We start from the raw sequence: 22684 nt of genomic DNA, 5'->3' as shown, positions 1-22684 counted from the left end.
TGTATGTCACTTCGACTGGACGAGAAGAAGCCGTTGAAGTTGCGGTGAGTTTGATGTGCGCAGTAGTCTGTGGCTAACCGAATTGTATCCTGGCAGTCTGGTGTCGATTCTAGGATCTACCATGGCTAAGCATGCAGGTTTCCGTAACAAGGGGGATCTGTAGCAGGGACAAGGGGGCCGGGGACCAGCGCGAACTGCAAGGCCCATACCAATCTTCTCCAAGCTGCACCAGCTCCCCACAATTGCGCAAGACTGGTGCAGATGGATGTGTTTTGTCCAAAACACCAGAGCCGCAAGATCATGGCCAGGGTCCGCAGGCGCTGCACGGCGCGTACATGCCGTCCGATATTGCTCCATCGTGCAGAATGGCATGACGGCAAGAATGGAAAAGGAACTCGACGTGACTTGCAAATTTTGCACAGAAATGACCACGCCCACGTTGAGAGTGACAGGACAATGAGACCACCAGCGCACGGGGCATCATCGACGGCGGACCCCACTTACGTGCATGATCAGAATCAAGTCTGGCGTCGATTTGCGGCCGGTCTAGCGCAATATTCTTGCGTAACACACTTGGATGTGTCTTTGTCGCAATTTTTCAGGTGTCTGCCCGCTCCTTGGAGTTTCCTTGGAAAACCACAATCTGACGTAGGGTAATGCTACGGGCTCATCCAGAGACGGCTCCGGGTAGGGCTGTTTAGCGGAGTCGCGGAGCCACATGCCGCTAGTGACGCCATTCGCCCCAATGGCATGACAGTTGAACATTGCTGACGATCACTTTCAGCGTGGATGGCATGAAGCAAATTCGAGAGAGACGGTGGTGCAGGACTCGGTCGTCAATGGAACAGTGACGGCAAGTCATCCGGGTCAAAATGGGTGTCACCAATGGACCAATGGGGGTTGTTGGCGCAGCCAAGCGTGGTTGCTACGGCAGAAACAGTGCGCATGAAGCTGTCGGCTGTCTGGCTGACTATCGGGTTCGAAGTGAAGGCCATCCCGATCCGATCGCCGTGGGCTAGATGGCGGCAACAGTGGGCCTTGGTCTTATCAAACTTTGGCCAGTCTGGCTCTTGTGCCACCGTCCAAGGCGTTTCAAGATGGGCGACCGACTCAGGTGCCTGAGCAGCATGCAGGAGGAGGAAGAGAAGGATGAGGAGGGTTGCTTTGGACCCCCACGACACGGCGTCAAGCTCAGTCGATCACCCGAAGAGGTCAAGAGCGGCTGGACCCAATGTGGCCACAGACGCGCCGCCCTGGCAGGGCAGGGCAGGGCTTTGCCAGCCTCCTCCTCGGCTCATGTTTGGAGCGCGTCTGGTGGCACATGCGGCGGCAGGTCGAGATGCAAGCCATGGAAGACGCGTCAAGGTCGCGAAGAGCCAGAGTGCGGTAGGCGAGGCACTGGGGCTGGGGGCCCGGGAGGTTCAAGTGGGCAGACGACTGGAGAACGTGAAGGACGCCGGCAACCGTGGTGTGAGATGGCGACGGCGTGGAGAGAACCGAAGAGGTTTGGGTGGAGAGTAGGAGAAGGTTAGGTTGACATCTGCGGCCTGCCGGCGCTCGCTCGGCTTCCCGGTCCATCGCTGCGCCGCATGCAGGGCGCCCCGACTACTACAACACCACCACCTCCAACACCACCTCTCGCTCTCCAAAGTCTAATCGACGCCGCTCGCCGGCCGGGAAATTTGTCCAACCCGACGCTTTGCTTGTGACTGCTCACCTCTGCTCTTCTGGCGAGCAACCCACCGGCCGCGGGCACCCACAGCAGCGACTCCAGGTCAGGCAGAAGGAAAAGCCGCCGTCAGATCATGCATTCCGGAACATTTGTGCTCCCGCAGCGCTTGAAACACAACCTGCTGAATGACTGCCGAATCTACCGACCTGGAGCCGGTTGGATTACGATTCTCATCGGGCCAAAGCAATTTCAATCCTGCATCTCATCCATGTCGTGTCACCGCCGCAGGCCAAATCCGGCCAGCCTCTCTTCAAAACCTTCACACGGCCGGCCTGGTTGACTCTTGCGCCGTCTCGTCGGCCATTATTGCCATCAGCCCGAGCCTCAGCCAAGCCTCCAGACCTGGTCACGTCGCCTTCGAGTCTGTCGACCTCATCATCCTTCGCCCATCCGCGCTGGCGGTACCCAATCGTGCATCTATCTGGTGCCGCTTTGGGCCAAGTTCGATCAAGCTCTGGACGTCCTGAGCAGGCCATCGATTGGCTGATTTTGCATCCCAAAGGGCTGCAGCGGCACACAACACAGCCTTGGCACCGTTTAAAGAGGAGGGTGCCATTCCAGGCCTGATCTGCGTTCCGAAAACTGCAAGTGTCGACTGTGCGCGTCAGGAATGGCAAGCTTTGACGGCCGCCTGCTCTGTTTCGTCGAGCGTTGGTTGATGCTGCAAGTAATTGAAAGCTTGCATATGCAGCCAGTCGGTTGCTTTGCTGCTCGGTTGCCCCCGTCTAGGGTCCAACCTGACAACCTCAGCTGCATCCAGCTCCCAGAAACCCTAGTGCTAGGCCTTGCAAGAGCGTTGGATGGCGTGGACAGACGTCGGGGCGGTGCCGCGGTCGAGGAACTTTAGTTTGTGGCGGCGCAGGTTGTTTCCATGGTTGTGCCTCCCACGTTAGGGTAGTATCATTCCACGACCCAGACGTTGCATCCACCTACTCTGTTGGTTCATTCAACCGTAGGTGTTCGTACTTACCGTATCCGTGGGGCAAGCACCGAGCACTACTCCCGTTGAGGTACCTCGATTATCTGGACAGCACAGGTCGGTGAGCCCGAAGACACTATTGCGTGCCCCCCATAAGAAGTCTCTTTTCCATCTCATATCGAGAAGGTTCGGCTTCTTCTCACTCAAAAACTCGAAATTGCTGGCCTGCTGTCCCACAAAGACCTAGACCCCACAATTTTTCAACTGCCCTGGCCTCCCTTGCAGCTGATTCACGATCCGAAATCTGGTTGGGAGATTGTCGCGTCTTGAAGCCTCCAGCCTTCACTTTGCGCCACCCTCCATCTCGATCCCCGTCCTGCCGGTCGAAACTCGCACAGCGCCGCGCCTGTCAGGCTGGTGAAGATTGTCCGAGTCGAGACGCGACATTTGGCCACCATTCCGAGGACATCCCAGAAGTCGCGTACACAGAAGCGCGCCAAATGCAACGATGTACAACGGTGAGTTGTGCTTTATGACTTCAACGTCCGGCAACGGCGTTGCTGCCGGCCGTGCCGAATAGTCAGTGTCCTTCAAAAACCCCATCAAGGGACCCTTGAACGACCTCCTGTCCCGTGGTCTTCAGCCTTCTTCGGTCCTTACACTCCTTCTACCACCCTCCCACATACGTTCCTTTGCGCTCTCTCTGCTCGGGAAGGTCACCATTCCTCTGTCCATATATCTCCATTCTGTTCGTGCCATCGCCTTGTCGATCCATCGATGCCGCAAGGCTGACCTTTCACACAGGCTGACCGTTCACACACTCAGATTTCCGGAACAGTCGCGATCGCTTCTTGGGGGCCAGGGCTTCGGCTGTCACCAAAGACGGAATGGAAATGAACCCACATTCAGCTCCAGGCTATACCCCCTCGGGGTACTTGACTCCTACTTCATCGGCCTACGAAGGTCGCAGGGATTCCATCGCGTCCATGCAGTCCTCCGCATCTTGCGCCAACAGTTTCTCAAGCAACAGCTCGGCATATTATTCTAACCTACCTCCCACGCCTCACACATCCCGGGAAGTGGTTGGGGAGAGCGACTGGATGATGGTCCGTCCAAACGACATGTCTTTTGACCATGGGTCGGCACACACCGCCAACGACCACGACGCCGACGAGTACAACAACCACGACCATTGGCCATCTGCCATGGACTTTGGTCATGGCAAACCTGGACGAATGGGAATTCAACCTGAACGACGGCAACCCGGGTGGGTCATGGTCGAACCAGCGACGCCATACACATCGGCCGTCCGGCCGACTGGCTCTGACAACGACACTCTGGGACTTCCGGCCCCTACGGATTATCAGTCTTTCGACAGCATGCCGAACGGTGCAAGGACTCTCTTGCCTGCTGCTGAGCTCCAGTCTCACTCTGAAATGTGGCCCGCCCACCACCCTACCACCTCTGCCCTGTCGTTGCAGGGCATGACCGCCGAAGCATACGGAGCTCCTCCCATGAACAGTGGAAGTCTGAACATGGACTACACTTGGCCTCAGGTAGGAGCCGGTCTGGAAATGCCGATTTTCCAGGACAGTGTCGTACATCCAGGAGACACTGTTCACGAGGCTGACAGCCGGACGTACCCCGAGATGAACTCAGATCAGAGTCTGGAAGAAAGCTTTGGTTCGTATGACGGGTACAGTTCGTCCACATCCCAGTGCTCAAGATATGGGGGGCAGTTGGGGGACGGGCACACTTCCATCAAACGCGAGGCCGATGACGCATACCTCGACCACAGAAGTCGCAGCGAGCTCATCTCGCCCCAACGACGACATCGCCAAAAGGACAGGCGCATTGGTCCCAGCGGCCCAAGCGGCATTACCAAGCGCAAGCACCGCTGCGAAAACCGCATGGATAGCTTTACTGCCAACCTCGATGGATGCGCCGTCGACTTTCGTTTCCAGGCCGACATCCAGAAAGACCCCAAGTCCGGAAGATACTGCAGCACTGCTGGCGAAACAAAAAAGCAGCGCTGCAGATTCGAAGGCTGCACCAAGACTTTTGCGCGCCCGGAGCACCTGAAGCGGCACGAGAACACCCACAGCAAGGAGCGCCCGTTCCCTTGCGTCGTCCCTGGATGCGGACGGCGATTTTCGCGCAACGACAATCGCAAGGCTCATTACGAGACTCACCTCAAGGAGGCAATGTCGGGAAAGAAGGCACGGAACGCTTCGGTCAGCTTCCCGGAGCTGAAGAATCTTTTGCACTCGCACGAGGCACCAGAGGAGGCCAACAAAATGATTGAAAAACTCCAAAATCCAAAGGTCAAGGTGAAGCACGAAAAATCGGATTCAAGGTAATGTTTCCGCACGCTTCCCCATTCGCGCTTGTGCCCTCGCCTTCGTTGTTCGCCTTTCACGCCAATTTTCTGAGAGCTGCAGGGCCACACAACTTGCAAGTACCATGCATCCCAATTACGAAACGAGTGCCGCGCTAATCTCCACGAAGGCGAGACTCAGGCTGAGCGCGCGACGCACCTCTCATTCGGCCGATCAGCGGAACATGTCGAAGTCGAAAACTCGAGAGCAGTGCTCCCAACTGCCGCCGCGACCACCACCACCACCACCACCACCACCACTACCAACATTGACACGAGCCCTCCTATGGGCCAGTCAACTATTATTATGGCGCCCCCTTCACTGGGATGGTGCATTCGGTTCTCTTTCTTTCGGATATTATCTTTTCGGACACTCAGACAGGGGTTGGCTTCGGCCTTGGATTCCCTGCGTTTCCGTACTAATCATGTTTTCATACTTTGCTGTTTTTGCACAGTCGCCTGGGTCGTTGATGACCATCTTTAGTCCTCCACGGGGCGACGTGTTGTACACTTGGATCGCCACGACTGTTCGGAGTACGTTTGCTCTTGTGTCTATTGTTTTTTGCATTTTTCCTTATGACCTGTACGAGAAAAGACGCGACAATGATGGCAGAGGATGCGGAGGGAAAGGCGAGTGTGTCGGGACTGGCCACCTTCCTCATTGCCTGGCGCAGCGTTGTTTTTTCTTCGTCGCCGGCATGAGGCCTACGCCAGTAGGGAGCCTCGTTCTGCGGTTGGTGGGCTTCATGTCTTGCCCAGCGAACGAGGCGGAGCTGAGGAGGGGCCGATGGCGAGCCTGTGCGATGAATAGTACTGTCGTCGGCCCAAGCCTGTTTGGAAAACAAATGAAAAAGTTCGGATCTGTCACTCTGCATGCGTTTGTCGTCCAACCGAGTGATCCATATGTACACGGGACATGTCGACGGCCGGGGACGGTTCGTTCGGTCGGATCGACTGAGTCCAAGTCGTCTTGATGTGACGTCCCGCTGCAGCCCACCGCCACGGCATCTTGCGCAACGTAGGCTTCGGCTTCTTCCACAACCCACCCACTGACACCCCCCAAAACACACACGTCACTCTGCCGGAGGCACAGCAGCTGCTCCTCGGCCTCTGCATGAAGATCACCAAAACAAAACTGCAAAAGAACAAAAGATCCGAGCGGCATGGGGATTGAACCCACAACCTTTGGTGATGAAGCTTACGCCGAAAACCAATGCGCTACCATTGCGCCAACCGCCCGACATCTTTTTAAGAACGGTTTGTATAATTTATGAACTGTATTGTCACGTGATTGCACCGAGTTCTCGCACTCGCCGTTTTCCAGAGGGTCCAGTGTTTACAACATCTCCACAGCACAGACCTCCCACGAGTCCCAAAGCTGGACTTCCAATGCGATCTTGTCCGAACGAGCCATTGAAAGAGCAGACAGAACCTGAAAAGAGGTCTTGTCGCCGACACAACAGATAAAACTGTTGGCTGGCAGCGTGCTGCCATGGTCCAATGTTTTGGGGCCAAAACCTCCTCATAACGAAATCCATGACGTTCAACAACCTGCAAGCATTGTCGTTGATTTAAGATTGCTTCTAGTGGTCATCGGAACCACCGAACGAGCGACGATCTCAGGGTCTCGGCGGCCCGCTCCATTGCGCATCACGATCCGTACCGGCTATCGATTTCTTTGATTGAGCAGTGCCGTGGTTCAGTTTATACCGGGAAGGCGGTCAGGGCTGTGGCTGGAGCTTGGAGTTTGAACGGTAGTAATGGGTTGTTGGGGAAGCAAAGACGCCCCCAGTTTGTAAGTCTTATGCAAAAAATGATTGATAAAAATAATAAAGCTCCGGCGGTTCCCCTGATGCTCGTCCAGTCATCAATTCTTTGCCCCCCTCCACGACCCAACATGGCGGCGGAACATGAGGAACTTTCGTGCTTCAACACTCGGCAGTGACTTACGGCGTCGACTGGGGTTATTCAGCATTTGATCAGCCTACCATCGATCGACTCCAGTTAAGCGTTCAGGCGGCCATCATCAGACGGTTGGACCCGCTCTATACTCCGCACCATCCCACGCGCCCGGCAATCTACTTTACTTCCGGAACGGTTACTCTGAATGACGAAAATAGCCACTGCCAGAATTCGAACAGTTCTGCTAACCTCCGCACCTTCATGCGGCCTCAACTTGTCCGGCTTGATCAACAGCTCGCTCCAGCCAACTGCCGAGTCGCATTGACACATGTTCGCGACTGACGTCATGGATCGAAACGATGGGAAAGGATCATGCATGTAAGCTAAATGGAAACACAGTTTCAAGGGTCTGAGCCGCCTCTCTTTCGTATAATGATCGCATTTCGCCCACGACAGACAAGCTCGGTCCAATTTCGCGGTACATGATCTCCTTTTAGCTGCAGAAACACCGAAAAAGACCATCTGCCTGCGCAGCATTCAACGTCCAGAACAAGCGCTGCGCTTCTGAACGGCGATCATGCGGCACTGGAGTATTTTGAGCCCCAAGTACAGTGATTGACTGCGGCGGACACGTTTGATCGCCGTAGCAGACACCGATGTGACGGTGGTACAAGGATCCATGCTTGCTGAACAAAAGAACAGGCGAACATAGTTGGTCCATAGATTCTGAGAAGAAACCAACCCTGAGTAGGGCACTCGAAACAATGCTTGACGGAAAGTCGTCCGTCGTTCATGTCGTCTCAGGTGTTGTTGTCCACCAGCTTCCAATAACAGGTTCGATTTGGCTCTCCTGGCTGTCCCTGAGCAACTAAGGAAGACGTTGCGAGGCTTCATTTGATCGCGTCGACAAGGTACCAGTGGCAGTGCGGCTGCGTGCCACACTCGGTAGCATGTTTAGCCAAAACAGCTGCAGCGAGCCTCGAAACACTTCTCTTCAGCCACAACAATGTTACTAAGACTCACGCCAAGGGAATTTAAAGGAGATCACTTGCAAATTTCATAGGACGGTTTTCCTTGGGCATAATAACCTTACCTTTGCGACGCGAATCCGAATCTTTCCAATACATCGCTACTGTCTTTACGGCTCCTTCAGTTTGATCATATTCTTGTCGCTCCTTCCCTGTTCATTATGAAGTCCTTCTTTTTACTTCTTGCCACAGCCGTGGGGACGTACGCCGCCGCGGTGAGCCAAGGCGATGTGGGCGAGCCGTCGCCAGGGGGGCTCCGCGGGCCAGGGGGACCAAACCAAGGCAAAGGAGTCCAGGTCAAGTCGCAGAGCAAACCCGGGTAAGCGCTGCAACGCACACCCCCTGTCCCATCCACCCAGCCGCCAGCCTCTCTCCTAACAGCAAGCCAACAGCACAACGACAACGACCTGGGACTGCTGCAAGCCAGCGTGCGGCTGGCCATCGATTGCAAAAAAGGCTGGCGCCAAGGGGTCTGTCAAAGCATGCGCCAAGGACAACTCGCCGCTCAAGGAAGTCAACGCGCAGGGCGTGTGCCAGGGCGGCACGGCGTATTCGTGCGCAGACTTCCAGCCCAAGGTCGTCAACGAGACGTTCTCGTACGGCTTTGCGGGCCACGGCGCCAAGAGCGCCGATGTGTGCTGCAAGTGCTACCAGTTTACGTGGACGGATGGGCCAGCGCAGGGCAAGTCGATGATTGTGCAGGCTGTCAATTCGGGTGGCTTGCCGTCGCCGGACGATTTTGACATCTACACCGTGAGTGCTTGGGCAATCATGCTCCCTGCTTGTCAAAGCTAACACTCTATGCGCAGCCGGGTGGAGGTGTCGGCGACTATGCCGATGCGTGCTCGAAGCAGTATGGCGCGCCCAACAAGGGCTGGGGCAAGCAGTACGGCGGCGTGCAGTCTCCGGATGCATGTAACCAGTTGCCCGCAAGCCTGAAAGAGGGTTGCAAATGGCGCTGGACCTGGGGCGGAGGTAAGTCTGGAAGAATCAGGGGTACACACGCACAGCTGACTGGGGTAGGAAACATCAACATGAAAAAGGTCGATTACGCTCAAGTCGAATGCCCCCAGGAGTTGACTGGGATCTCGGGCTGTTCAAACTGAGGTGCGAAGTATATAAATGTGTTTGGCATTGATGGTAAGCTTCTGGTTAAGCTTGTCGAAGTAAGCTTTGGTCTTTGCATAGCATAGGATAGCCTCAGGTATCGATATCACTTTGCGCTTGAGATACAATCCACGACGTTATGACCTCATCTCGCCGTCTTCTTCAGCAAGTGCTCCCTCCCAAACAACGTCAAAAACGCCGCCTTAGCAAAGTTGCCATCCTTCTCAAAGGTCTGAGTGTTCTTCATCTTGTCCCACAGCGTTGGCAGCGTGCCCGCGTCCCACTTGGCCCGCAACTGACTGTACCTCTGCTTGTCGTAGACATTCCAGAACTCGTCCTCGGTGTAGTAGTTGTGCGCGTACAGCCACTTCAAGCCTCCCAGCTGATACACCTTGGCCTCGATGGCGCGGCTGTCGGCAACAGTCTGCTCGAACAGCTGCGGAGTCCACTTCCATTTTGCTTCAATGTTCTTTTGCACAACGGGGTACGATTGATTGGTGCCCCACAGGCCGATGTTGATGGTGATCTGGCTTTGATCCTCGGTGTTCTTCTCCGCGGATCTGCTCGTCGGCTGCGGCTGTCTACTCAACTGTCGCTTCGCCCGGTGCAGCGGCGCCTTCGTGTTCGCATCGACCGGACACAACCACAGCGGGAAAAGGGCCAAAGCGTCGTAAGACCAAGCGAGAAACTCCTCGGCGCCCTCGCGCGGCAACGCCAGGTCCTGAACAATAAACTGCTGCGCGCGACGGCTGAGGTGCATGGCCTTGTACATCTGGCGGGTGCGGAACAGCGGGTCGGCCAGGAAGCGCGTCAGGCGGTTGAACAGCTTGGGCGGCCAGCCAAAGCTGCCCATCCAAAAGGCGCCGCGGTCGTAGCGGAAGAAGTAGTCGTGCATGGGGACCAGCTCCGTCACTGGCTTGTCGTCCATGGCCTCCAGGGGATTGCGGCTCCCCGAGATCATGCACGTATCGCAGTGGGTGTCTCGCAGGTGCGCAACTTGACAGTGGCAGTGCATGTAATACCAGGGGTCGCGAGCGCGCGCGAAGCGGCGGACTGGAACGCCCCCCTGAAGCGCTTCTTGCCCGTCCGTGATGCGTCCCAGGACAATGACGCCTAGGGTCGCCGAGTATAGAATGCCGTCAATATAGTCCCAAGACTCCCTGGTGCGGCGGTCAATCTCTTCGAGTGCCGCCTTCGTCGAGTACACTGGCACGTACGTCACTTGGACGTACTTGGCCGCAGGAATGAGCTTGATCTCAAAGAGCGTCGTCACGCCGAGGGTCCCACACGCACCGACCGCGCCGTAAAAGAGGTCGGCGTTGTCATGCGGCGAGGCCGTGACCAGCCGCCCCGTCGCCAGCACCATCTCGACCCAATTGACGCTGCGGTCAAAGTATCCGTACTTAAACGATGAGCTCTCAGCCGCCGTGCCCGAGAAGCTGCCGCCGACTGTGATGCCTGGGAATTCGGGGACGACCTGTGGCACGAAGCCCTGCTCCAGCGTGGCCGCGACCAGCTTGTCCATGGGCACGTTGGGCTCGACGATGGCTGTGCATGCTGTCGAGTCGATAGAGATGACGTGCGAGAGGGCGCTCGTGTCGACGACCTTTTCCGCGTCGTAGCCTACGTGCCGTGTGCTGTTTGTCCAGCCATGATAGACGCGGAAGGGGATCTGGCGCTCGTGGAATGACCTGACTTTCTCCGCCACCTTCTTGACTGCCTCTTGGTGTTGCTCCATGTCCGTGTCTTCGAATGGAGAAGAGGACCGCAGTGTTCGAATGATTCTACTAGTATGCTAGACCATGGGCGACTGTGGAGAGACTGAGGTACTTATTCAAGTCGGGAGCGCGACTGAAGCGTTTGCGGGAGCTTGCTTGGTGACCGAAAACAACATATGCCACATCACCACGTCCGAGTCGCGTAAGCCATAACAATGCCGGTGTCATGGAAAGTGGCATGCATTCTCAATTTATCAGCTTGGGGTTGGCGAGAGCTGGTTGCGTCACAGTGTTGTTCTGTTGTTCAAGTGCGCCCGAACAAAGGCGATTGGGCCAACGAAACCATTCTGTGCAACGACAGCCCTTTGTGACAACGACAGCACCAAGACCGAATCGCCAAGGCTCACAGGCTGATGTGAATAGATGCCTCTTTGCTGGACTTGAACAACCTCATGTTCGCCGAGAAAGGGACACGACCTTCTCTCCTCTTCTCCACTGGTCCTTGCTCTTTCCTTTACTCTCTTTTTCTTCGTGATGACTGTCATCATTCAGCGTTCCAATCACTCACAATATTCAAAGTCGGGCAGTTGCGGCAGACTTCTAGGACACCAGATCCACGGATGGATTGAACGCAACGGTGGAGGGAGACGAGTGATGAAAAGAAAAAACCCCTCCGAAATACTGCATCTCCTCTTCCTTCCCTACCTGTCCCCACAAGCAGAAGATTCGCCATCCAAGATATCGTACCGCCATTTCTCTCCCTCTCCCTCTCTGTCCCATTCCCTCCTCTTCCCATTCCCTCCTCTTCCTATTCCCCGCAGCCGACGTCACAACGCAAACAGCCAGCACCGGCTAGAACGCCACCACAACCACCCGCGGGTCCGACACACAACTCCCACCTCGATGCGATCCGATCAATCGTACATGGCGCCGCGTGCATTGCGTCGATATGGCGTGGGCGTGGGCGACTGCTGCCTCTCCCAACGGCCAGCGCAACACCTCCCTCCTCAATGTCTGCGTGCCCTTCCCCGAGCTATCTCCGACAGCCGGCGAGTGCATGAGTCGAGCTCGTCCGCGAGTCGGTGGGTTGCTGCAAGTAGATGGGTATGATGGGTAATGGTGTCATTGCTTGCAAGGAGCGTGGGGAGGTACGGGGTTGTTGATGTGGTGGTGGTGGTGGTGGTGGTGGTGGGGCTGCTGTCGACGAGTGCATGGCGGAGCATGGGTTGACAAACAGGTTTGCAAGATGAGAGTAAAACGCAGGCACACCTTTCTTTCTTGCCTGGCGTATCTGGCAAGGCAAAAAGCCCGCAAAATCAGAGAAAGACGATTGGCTGGACGAAGTGCCTAGAATGGCTGGATAGGTGAATGGGCATCGCACATTCCGCGGCAGACTGGAACTGGGAGTTCTCAGTTGTCCGGCGAGAAGGCAACGACGAAGCAGCAAGTCTGAAGGAAATATCAATGAGGAGAGCAGAAAAAGAAGACACTCGCAGAGCAGCAGTCAAGCGAGCACACCATCACCATACCATCACCATCACAGCCATCCACTCCAAGACCCCTCACCACCATCATCAGCATCGTTGCCCTCGGCGTCGTCGCAGCAAACGACCAAACAAAGTCCAACCAGTCCTCTTCCCACCCAGGACAAAACCATCACCTTAGCGTCACGCCCCAACCAGCCAGCCAGTCAAAAATACCCCAAACAAGCCTCAACTGTGGCTGTCTGTGGCTGGCCCACGACCACAGCCCTACCACTGCGCTACCACTGCGCTACCACACTCTATCACAACCACGGCCCTGCTGTTCCAGAATAGCACGAGACATGTGCCTGGCTGGCTGGCTGGCTGGCCGGCCGGGCTGGGTCGGGCTGGACTCGACTACCTGCCTGCCTGTCCATCTGCCAACGGCGGTGGCGGCGACGGTGGTTGTGGTGATGGCTGCTTGCTCGCCCGCGACGCTACGCTACGCTGTCCAGGGGTAGGCACACACACACACGGCACAAACAGTGCGTGCCACAACGTCGGCCGAGGTGGCTGTCCATCCATCTGCCATTTCCTAGTCAGGGGCAGAAGCCGGCTGGCCGCCCGGCCGTTGTCAAACGTTTGGGCGACGAGCAATGATCGAGCGGGCCTCGCACTGTGGTCGACCTACCTACACACGCACCCTCCCAGAAGGAAGGGTGCGTAGTCCAGCGAAGTGTGCCAGCGAAGTGTGGACGGCTCCGGCTCGGAGGCGAGGCGAGCGCAGCGCAGCTCAGCGCAGCGCAGCTCAGAGCGCGGACGAGCAAGCAAGCAGCAAGCACGACCGACGAACGAACGAACGAACGCAACACCGCCACCCCCAATCATGACGGCCATGAAACAGCGGTCAACGGCGCGTTTGAACGAGAACGAGAAAAAGGATAGGGGATAGGGGGTGGGTGGATGATTGAAACGGTCGCAGGACAGTGCTGCGACTGCACTGCTGCTGTCCGCTCGCCTTACCTCGACTTTCGCTCGCTCGCTCGTGAAGCAAGGTAGGGGGAGGCTGTGCTTTCTGGCTTTCTGGCTGGCTGGCTAGCTAATCGGTACCTTACCTCAAGGCAGTAAGTGTGCCTCGGCCAGTCAGCCTCATTTACCAATCGTCCGCCCACCACCCCAGTAATGTTAACGGTAGTAATGGAAAACAAAGGAAAGTATTGATAGGTGTGTAGATGAGCTATGGATGTAAATGTTCACTGCCGCAAAGTTACGGCGGAACCAGAGTGTACTTTTATCGTGTTTGACAAAAGAGAAGAAAAAAAAAAGTGGTGAAACGAGAGACGCGCAGTCTTACCAGCGACTTCAATGCTGTCCTTTTGTCCATACGACCCTCCTCCCAACCCCCATCTACAAAACCTTGTTCAAGAGCTTCCGCACGGCGACAGAATAGAGGCGACGCACGAATCACTGTTGAACAAGGAATGCATATTTGCTGAAGATCCAAAATACCACCCTCTATACTTTTGACTCCATTATATGCCACACCAAAACGAAAAAAAGCGGGGAAGAAAAAAAGCCAAAATGTCCCTCCTCCAAAGCGAACTGATATCTACATGAAAAAGCAGTAGCGATGCTGTACTCAACGGGGAAAAGAGTCGCCAAGAAGCGAAACAGAATAGCAGTCTCCACTCTCCGCCTGAAGAATTGAAGGTGACCGAAAAGGTGGCAAAGAAAGTCAGGCTTGATCTACGCGATAGTGGTGTGCCTTGCAAAAAAGCAGGCTGATTCAGTGCATCAGAACATGGCAGCTCCGAATTTGTTGCTTTTTTCTCGCAGGGTGCCTTGACGGTTTTGGTGGCAAGCGTGCTGATTGTGACTAAACGAGTGACTGGCGCGGTGGAGGAGGTATCATCGCATCTACAGCGTCATTTGTCATGGCGTCGTAAAGGATATCTCTCAATGAAACCGACAAAAGAAAAGATGAAGAATCGGGGACTACCTAGATGATGCTGAGGCAAGGGTCGGGTTTGCTCTGGCGGACCAGGACTGACGAAGCTACTTTGCGAAACTTTGATGTGTCCGGAAAATGGGCGTAAAACAGCGAGCAGCGGCACGGCACGTTTTAAATCCGACCTCTTGGCAGCTTGTCGGGCTCATTTAATGCTATAACCATGGGGGGAACTCTCCAGTACGACCGTTCATGGGATCGATCGGGACAGAAAAGCTATTGACATTGAGTCCCCCGCTGAGCAGGTCCATCCAAGCAGTGTCGTCGGCGGTCGTGCTCATACCGCCTTGAGAGCTGTTCAGCGTGACGGCAAAGTCAGCCGTCGTAGCGAAATTGCCCTCGTTGAAGCCGGAGGATCCCGTGGTGGCAGCAGTCTGAAACAAGGACGGATCATCCAGCGCGCTGGTCCCAAAGACGTCCATGCCCTGTTGACCGACAGCGGTGCTGTTGGAACTGCTCAGATAACTGAGATCCAATGACTGACGATGGCTGCTGTTATTGATGGGATTGGGCATTTGCTGGTGGAGGTCCTGTTGGCTGACGGCAGCAGAGCCAAGCTGGTACGCAGGAGGTTCGCCAAACGAAGGCTGTTGAGGTATCTTGGAAAGATCCAAATCGCCAAACAGGGCGGGTTCCCCGACTTCAGACTGTGCGCCAGAAGACGAGGTCGTCATACCGGGAACACTCTGCCTGTTGGACTCTCCGCTGTGGGAAACGGGCTGGAGAGAGTCGGACAGCTTGTTGGGGTCAAGGGGCAGGTCACCAGCGGACCACGGGTAAGGATTGTGGTGTATGTCGGCCGCGGCAGAGGACAAATTGTTGAAGTCGTACTCGGGCGTTAGGTCTCCAGTTGGAGAGGTGGAAATGCTGTCCATGCCGTACTGCTGTCCCTGGAAGACATTGTTCATCCAGGGATATTGATTGACCGGCATACTCTCTGACACGGTGGCGCTGGGAGCCATGGTGGTTTCAGCAATCATTTTGGCGAACGCAGTCTGCTGCTGTGCGTCGAAAGCATACTTGGACGGGTCATAAGCGGCGTTGTCGTTGTCCAAGCCAGCGGCCAAGGGAGTAATGGGGACACTTTCGGAGTTTGTCTGCTGTGGGAAGAAGTTGAATGTGGAGTTTGTGAGGTTCAGGCTGTCAACAGAACGGCGCGCGGGATCCATGGACTTGCTGTACACTTCTGCGAGGTTGTCGTGGGAGCGGTGGACAGAGCCATGGTGCGTGTTGTGACGCGGAATCTTGTACGGAGCGCCCGAAGTGTGAGCCATGTTGTTCATCCGATGGCAGGGCTTGTGGTGGCCATTGGCAAAGACTGTCAGAGTCGTTTCCGAATGGGCGGACGTGAGCCGCGGCTTGTTCTTGTTCAGGAGTGCTCCGGTCTTGGGGAAGCCCGTGTCGAGTTTGAGGTCGCCAGGCTCCTTTTTGATGCCGCAAATGCACTTTTCGCCCGAATGGCACTTGCATCCGGTCGAGTTTGCGGCAAAGTTCAACGAGGAGCCGAGGTTGACGGAGCCGTCGTGGTGGTTCTCGCTCTCATGGGCAGCCTTTTCCGCCTTGGTCTTGTCCTTCTTCGGACCGCAGTCGCAGCGAGCGTGATGAGACTTGTTCTTGCGAGCTTTCTGACAGTGCTCGCATTGCTTGACAGGGCGGCCCTTTGGATTGATGTGCTTCAGTGGACGATCTGTCTGCCTGTCAGAGTCTCGTTCTACGCATGATACGCTGCTTGCCTGAGCTCGCTCCGACTGCGATGCGCGAAAATCAAGGACGGCGGTGCGCGAAAGACGAGGATAAGTACGAGTCCCTGGGTTAGAGGTGCGCACAGCGTAAAGAAGGCGAGGCGACACGAGACACACAGGACAGACGGGCGTCACGGAGGCTGGAGGAGGGGTTTACCTGAGTGCGTGCAGCCGCTGACGCGATGGCCTTTGATGCAAGATTCACAGGCGTATTTCTCGCCATTTAGAATAGGCATCCTTGGACAGAGTGCACAGGCCGGAGGCGGTCTGCTCTACGCTCTCGAGGGAGTGGTCGGGTGGTTGCAGCGGCGGTGATGGTCGGGGGCCGGACGGGCGCAGCGACGTCAGTGGACGGATTGCGGGGAGGATTGATGAGGCGCAGGGTGATTGCGACGGGTATTCAGCGGGCGCCGGAGAGAGGATCGAGGTTGAGTGTTGAGGTTGGAGAGAGAGAGAGAGAGGTCCAATGAAACGCGGCTGCGCAGACGGGTTGAGTTGACCGAGAGCGAGAGAGAGAGAAGAGACAGCAGAGCAGAGAGAGAGAGAGGAGAGGGGAGAGGAGGCCGAGCCGTGCACCAGATGGCGCTGGCCGTAACGCGTTCAACTCGGAGAAGAGTAGGGCCTTTCAGCACAGGTGGACGATGGGAGGGTGTTCCTCTCGGTGGATGAAGAATGGAGGAGGGAGCGGGCCAGCAGAAGAAGTAGGTAGGTAGCCAGGCCAGAGCCAGAGCCAGTGCAGAGCGGAGACGGAGACGCCCCGGGGGGGGGCCACCAAGGGCCAGGGCCAGGGCCAGCAATTTTCGGGGAGAGTGCGCTAGACCGCCTGTGGCCGCGCTACGTAGGGACGGCACTCGACCACCACCACCACCACCACCACTTAATATTTTACGTCTAGCTGTATCTAACCCGTCGCACTCGCACTCGCCCAAGCAGCACCTCAGAGGACAGCCACCGTTGGCGTGCACCGTGACCGTGACCGTGACGGCTGTGCTCGTGCCGCCGCCGCCGCCGCCGCCGCCCACGACCATCACGCGCCACGGCAAGCTGCAGTGCAGTCGAAAAACCCACCGCTTCTTTGGCGATTGCGACGACGACGACGATGACAAGGTCAAGGTCAAGGCCAAGCTCATGCTGATCGTCGACGACGCCGCCCGAGCCACCGCACCGGCCTCCAGTCCGTACATGTATAGTACAGTACGGATGGTTGACAGGACGGCTGGGTCGACCTCTTCGACGCTCCGAGTCAAGCTTTGCATGTCACCCTCCAGGTCAGCTGTGCGCTCCGCTGGGTGCTGCCGCAAACACCTGACCATGCCCTCCAGCCCCTGGATCGGCGAGACGGTGCGAGACGAGCGACGGCGTGTGCAACGGTAGGTATTTAGGTGTTGGTTGCTGTCGGAGCCGTCGAGTCCGCTCCGTCGTGACTCAGCCCAGGGCAGGTCAGGTCTGCAGAATCTATTCTCCGTGTAGGAACAACTCAAGCTCCGACAGGCGCGTCATCCCAACGCCGTCCTGAGCTTGGGCTCGCCGTGTAGACATCTGCATTAAACCACGAGTCTGAATACTGTGCTTTTGCGACCAAAATGCCCTCCGACACGCCCTTCGTTCTCTTCTGCGTGCCTGCCAGAGCTTGCTCTTCGGCTAGCGCCATTACATAATCCGCCGCCTGCGATTTGAATCCAATTCAACCTCTCCATTGACTTCATCTTCCAAACCCTAAACCCACGCGCCGACCAGCCCTCGACACATCGCCCAAGCCCTGCACTGGCTCTCGAGGCATCATGTCGGACCCGCAGTCCTACCCCTCGCCCAACGCCGCTCAGATGGCCGCCGGCGCCGCCGGCCTCTACGCCCATCCCAATGGCAACTTGTCGCCGCCAGCAGAGCAGTCCAATCCCGTCGACCCCCACCTCGCCCTCCAGAACGAGAACAACCTGCACCAGGAGCTAGCTTCTCACCTGTCGCGCATCAATGAAGCTCCCATGGCCACCACCCCGAATCAGCAGTCGCACATGCCCATGGCCCACCACCAAATCCAACAGGTGCCCCAGCCCCAGCCAAACCAGCAGCGACACCACGACATCATGAACATTGCCCAGGACGTCATGAACGTCTCGCGCGACCCCCACTTCAGCCCCCAGCAGGATACCAACATGAGGAAGAGGTCCAAAGTCTCGCGCGCATGCGACGAGTGTCGGAGGAAGAAGGTTTGCCCTCCATTTGGCCCACTGCAAGCCCCAAAAGCTGAAGCCGCATTAATGTAGATTCGCTGTGATGCAACCTCGGAAAATGGTCCAGAGGCATGCACAAGCTGTAAGCGCACGGGTGCGCGCTGCCAGTTTAGTAGACAGCCGCAAAAGCGCGGTCCCAGCAAAGGGCAAGCACCCAAGTCTCGTCCGCTTTTCACCATTCACATTCTGACATGACGCAGATACATCAAGGAGCTCGCCGACCGGCTTAGTAGGCTGGAGTACGAAGCCCAACAGGCGCAGGGCCAGTCGCCACAAAATGGCCACCTGCACCAGCAGCAAGCCGAGCTGCAGTCCTACCTCCAAAACTTCAACGACCAAGGCATCGCGGGTCTGCCAGATTTTTCCAATTCGACGGCCTCTCAGCCCACCGCTGGTCGAAAGAGGACCCATTCCATGTCCGAAGGCATTGGCGAGCAGTTGAGAAATCAATTGTCTCAGTCAGCAAATGGCACACATCAGTCGTGGGAGCGCCGAGAGAGCAGCTTCGGAGCTTACGAGCAGGATTCCGCTGTCGACATGTTTCAATTCGGCAACTCGGACATGGCAGTCAACGAGTATGTTCTCGCACAAGAGACTTGAATCGAACTTGGCTGACTTACGACAGATTTTACCGTGTCATCCAAGACACTTACCCTGTCTTGCCCTTTGACATGAGAAATCTCAAGACGCGCCTGGCCGATTGCGAGACCAGACTCCGCGACGGCTTTCTTGCGGCACTCGATTGTGCGGTCCGCGCCTGGCCTTCGTCGAATCTCCCAAAAGAGGCCAACCATTACGAGCGCTGCTTGAAAACATACAACCTGCTCAACTCGGAAGTGGGCATGCCTCTGAACAAAGGCTCCGGCGTCATCTTGGCTCAAAGTTACCTGCTTTTGGCCATCGAGTCAGACTGCTCAGGCCCAGGTCAACGAGACGTCCATGCATCCTCCCTCAAGGACATGTGCATCGCTTCTGCAGCGAGGGTAGCTGGAAACTTTTCTCTCAACGCCATGTGCTATCGAAACAGAGACCAGGAGATCAATCTGGACTCTGATGACGCCCTCGGCCGGCGCGTCTTCTGGGTCACCTTCATCCTAGACTTTTTCCACGCCATCAGCACTTCCAGCGAGCCAAGCATCTCAGACGAGCGCAACTTTTTGTCCATCGAAGACGAAATCATTTTTGGATCACTCGTCTTCGCCATGGCGCGGCTCTCCAAAATCATCTCCCACATTTCCTTGCTCGCAAAGCTCGCCAAAGACGTGGAGCCATCTCCGGACGACATCACGGCGCCGCACACTCCATCGAGCTATGCTTTCAAAGTGATTCGAATCTCCATCATGGGCCAACTCGAGCGCTTCCACGAGACGCTGCCCCTCGACCCTCATCCTCTCATACTCCTCGCCTACTGGCATACGCGTCTCCTCATTGCCCGCTACGGCCCCGTCCTCGACTCGTCGGAGCTCCTGACTGCAGCCAGCGCCCTGACCAATCTCCTCCAGTCCAACGCCATCATCCTCACCTCGCCCTACCACCACTTCGGCGCGTTCGCTGCCCTCGTCCTCGGCGAGCTGACGGAGAGAGACGACACGCGGGACGAAGCCTTGCGCCAGCTGGCGGAGCTCGAATCGGCGCTGCACCGTCTCAAGACGGACGACGACGCGTCGTGGGACGCGACGATCCGCTTCTACGTGTCCAAGAAGCGCGCGTCCGTCCACGGCGAGGCCGCCGGCGGCAACTCAACGACGCTGCTCGAGCACCTGGCCGAAGCCGCCGTCGGCGAGCGCGAAGGCCCTGGCGGCGGTGGTGTAGCAACAGCAGCAGCCGCCTCGACGGCCACGCCGCCTGACGACAAGACGGGCATCGCCACCACGTCTTCTGGCGAGAACCGTCCCGGCGACGACAACACCAACGCCAACAACAACAACGACCATGCCACCACGGCTGCTGCGGCGGCTTTGGACGCCGTCGCCGCTGCCGACAAGAAGGACGACATTAGCAATGCGGCTGCTGCGGCGGCCGCTGCGGCGACGGCGGCGGCGGCGCTTAATCAGAGCTTGTACTTCAATCCGGCGACGATGGTGCGCGATGGCTACCTGCGCGTCCTGGCGGGCGTCGTGATGCCTGTGTTGCAGCAGCAGCAACAGCAACAGCAACAGCAGGTTGGCCACGGCGGTGTTGCTGGTGGAAGTGGCCAGTAATGGCGTTGATGATGTGACGATGATGGCGTTTTCTTGAAGAAGAGGATGGGATTGATGGTGGATGGGATGGGATGGGGTGGGGGGGTTTTTTTCTTTTCAATCTCTTTTTCTTTTCTTTGGGGTGGTGGTGTTGGGGGTTGGGGTGCTTGCTGGTCTGGTCTAATTACATCTAAAAGTTCCCCCCTTTTTCTTTCTTTCGTGGTGGTGGTGGTGGTGGTGGTGGTGGCGTTTGATTACAACATTCAGATGGGTTGGGATGGGATGGGATGGGGTGGGCATAAGTGGATGGGGTGGGCATAAGTAGGTAGCTACATACACTATGAAAGGTGCCTAATGTACGACAGATTTAATCGAGGCAGATCAGATCAGATCAGATGGCAGACAGGTCAGGCGGAAAAGTGTTCACAGTCTTACGTGTAATTATTTGCCGCGGGGGGGGGGGGGGGGGGGGGGGTCTTTGGTTCCCTACAGTTTGTGTACCCCATCTATGAGGTGCCGTAGGCAGTGAGCGGCTTTTCTTTCCTCTCGTCTCTGGCTGGATTTTCTTTGCCGTCGTCTTCTTCTTTGCAAGTGTTGCTTTGGATCGCGTTGGGTGGATGGGTGGATGGACGCGGACGACGACGACGACGACGAGGCAGACAGTCAGATTGTTCATCCAAAGAGAAGGCGAAAGGAGAAACGAACCCGACGAGCAGTGACTCTGCTCCACGCAGCTCGGGAGGGGCGCTGATGGTTGGTTAGACCAAGAGGGACTGTCTCTGTTGGTGTTGGTGTTGGGAGAACGGTTGTAATGTGCAAAGGTAGTTTGTTAGAGAGGAGGAACTGGAGGAGAGCGCCGGGACCAAGGAAGACGAGACATTAAAAAAATGGGCGGCGTGCAGTCTATTCATCCGTCTGTCCGTCTACTGCGATCTGACGATTCACTCCTATCCAAAACACAGAAACAAAGACAGAGACGAGTGAGTAAGCGCTCAAAGGAGGACAGAACTCCCATGCGGCGGCGGCGGCGACTGTCACGATCCCCTCTCCATACGAGGCACGCACACCCGTCCATCTATACTTGGCGCGATTCATACGGCGTGGATCTCAGCTCGCTTCGCAAGGACGGACAGATGGCGGCCGGCAAGCGAGAGCGAGAAAGCGGCACTCGGCGCCCATGTCCAACGCCCGGCAGCAGCGCCGATCCTCGTGAAGCATTGCCAGTGGCTCCTATAAATATAGGTCCGGTAGTTGGCTTGATGCCCTGGGGCCGATCCCGTCCGGCGAGGCGGATCATCGTCGTCGTCGGTGGAGACGAGACTTGCGCAGAGAAAGAAAGACTCGTGGTCGGTGTGGAGAAGAGACCAGACGACAGGTAGGTACCATAGGGGAGGACTATTGCAAGGAGAGGGCAAGGGGTAGGTTGGCCTTTCGGCCAGCACGAGGATGGAGTAGGGAGGGAGAGAGAGAGAGAGAGAGGACAGAGGTGGGGACGTTGGGTGCCTGCCTGCCTGCCCTCCTGCAGCGGTGGGCTGTTCAGGCAGCCCTGGCGCCGTTCCTGTGTGTCTCGCTCTTTTCTTTTCCTGCCCGGGGATAAATGCGGGAACGGAGTTGGTGGTTCCTGAGGCGGATGGTGGTGATGGTGGGCTGGCTGGGGGGCCTGCTCCGCCTCGCCTCGCCTCGTCGTTCGTTTGAAGGAATGCCCGTGGCCGAACGATGCAACGTTGAGGCTGGGCACGCCATTCCGGCCGACGGACAGAAGCAGCGTAAGTGGTGGTGAAAAGAAGCAAACGCAGAATGAGAAATGCTGACTGAAATGTATGAACACGTAGATGATGGCAGTCAAGTGACGGCAGCGATTGCCGGTCGGGGGCTGGCAGGCAGCAAGAAAAAGGACGTTTGCATCTGCAGGTCTCTCTCCAAGCGAACAACGTCACGGACGCCCTGCCCTGGGCGTCTTGTTTTTCTTCGTCTTGGTTGAGCAGGGCAGGTTCGCAGCAACGCCTCGTGCAGAGTGGTTCGGACCGTGCCGGTGTCATCCTGACACAGGCTGAACCTGGCCAATGAGGGAGGATTGGAGGTTGGAATTGGAAGGCGTCATGGACTGACTCGTCGAGTGAGTTGGCAATGGCGAAGAGGCGGATTTGATTCGAGCGACGGGGATATGGCGGATTAGCAGCGGAAGAGGGTGTTGATTGGACGTGGGGACGGCACGGCAAGACGTGCGCTGAGTGGCGGCGGAGGACCTCGAGTGGCTCAGTGGCTCAGTGGCTCAGT

The 22684-nt window shown here is 56.8% G+C and overlaps 7 protein-coding genes and 1 non-coding gene across 8 annotated transcripts; 4 read left to right on the top strand and 4 right to left on the bottom strand.

Annotated features, from left to right (window-relative positions):
- Positions 1–3456: 3456 nt before the first annotated feature.
- On the top strand, positions 3457–5257 carry J3D65DRAFT_629466 (uncharacterized protein). The gene is made up of 2 exons (XM_066800744.1): positions 3457–5105; positions 5160–5257. Exon 1 carries the CDS (start codon positions 3539–3541, stop codon positions 5009–5011), a length of 1473 nt encoding a protein of 490 aa, XP_066653658.1. The 5' UTR covers positions 3457–3538; the 3' UTR covers positions 5012–5105; positions 5160–5257.
- Positions 5258–5281: 24 nt separating this feature from the next.
- Positions 5282–5547, top strand: J3D65DRAFT_629464 (uncharacterized protein). The gene has a single exon (XM_066800743.1). It carries the CDS (start codon positions 5315–5317, stop codon positions 5510–5512), a length of 198 nt encoding a protein of 65 aa, XP_066653657.1. The 5' UTR covers positions 5282–5314; the 3' UTR covers positions 5513–5547.
- Positions 5548–6183: 636 nt separating this feature from the next.
- On the bottom strand, positions 6184–6267 carry J3D65DRAFT_t94. Its single transcript has one exon. It is a non-coding gene; the product is annotated as a tRNA-Arg (tRNA).
- A 1413-nt stretch (positions 6268–7680) lies between these two features.
- On the top strand, positions 7681–9201 carry J3D65DRAFT_629460 (cellulase). Its single transcript, XM_066800742.1, has 4 exons — positions 7681–8277; positions 8351–8711; positions 8768–8933; positions 8982–9201. The coding sequence occupies exons 1-4, from the start codon at positions 8120–8122 to the stop codon at positions 9062–9064; spliced, it is 768 nt and encodes a 255-aa protein (XP_066653656.1). The 5' UTR covers positions 7681–8119; the 3' UTR covers positions 9065–9201.
- Positions 9202–9210: 9 nt separating this feature from the next.
- Positions 9211–10803, bottom strand: J3D65DRAFT_555938 (uncharacterized protein; the record flags this gene model as incomplete). Its single annotated transcript, XM_066797248.1, has 3 exons — positions 9211–9492; positions 9544–9996; positions 10063–10803. 3 exons carry the CDS (start codon positions 10801–10803, stop codon positions 9211–9213), a joined length of 1476 nt encoding a protein of 491 aa, XP_066653655.1.
- A 3606-nt stretch (positions 10804–14409) lies between these two features.
- J3D65DRAFT_669052 (uncharacterized protein) lies at positions 14410–17126 on the bottom strand (the record flags this gene model as incomplete). The annotated part of the gene is made up of 2 exons (XM_066803162.1): positions 14410–15941; positions 16949–17126. The coding sequence occupies 2 exons, from the start codon at positions 17124–17126 to the stop codon at positions 14410–14412; spliced, it is 1710 nt and encodes a 569-aa protein (XP_066653654.1).
- A 316-nt stretch (positions 17127–17442) lies between these two features.
- On the top strand, positions 17443–20610 carry J3D65DRAFT_629452 (uncharacterized protein). Its single transcript, XM_066800741.1, has 4 exons — positions 17443–18203; positions 18261–18373; positions 18428–18802; positions 18853–20610. Exons 1-4 carry the CDS (start codon positions 17778–17780, stop codon positions 20426–20428), a joined length of 2490 nt encoding a protein of 829 aa, XP_066653653.1. The 5' UTR covers positions 17443–17777; the 3' UTR covers positions 20429–20610.
- Positions 20611–21290: 680 nt separating this feature from the next.
- J3D65DRAFT_428933 (uncharacterized protein) lies at positions 21291–22618 on the bottom strand. The gene has a single exon (XM_066796175.1). It carries the CDS (start codon positions 22444–22446, stop codon positions 21499–21501), a length of 948 nt encoding a protein of 315 aa, XP_066653652.1. The 5' UTR covers positions 22447–22618; the 3' UTR covers positions 21291–21498.
- Positions 22619–22684: the final 66 nt, after the last annotated feature.

The sequence above is a fragment of the Phyllosticta citribraziliensis genome (assembly GCF_038025025.1).
Source record: "Phyllosticta citribraziliensis strain CPC 17464 chromosome Unknown J3D65scaffold_8, whole genome shotgun sequence".
Lineage (NCBI taxonomy): Eukaryota > Fungi > Ascomycota > Dothideomycetes > Botryosphaeriales > Phyllostictaceae > Phyllosticta > Phyllosticta citribraziliensis.
Note: the sequence above shows the minus strand (reverse complement) of the source record. Positions and strands in the feature narration are given on the sequence as shown.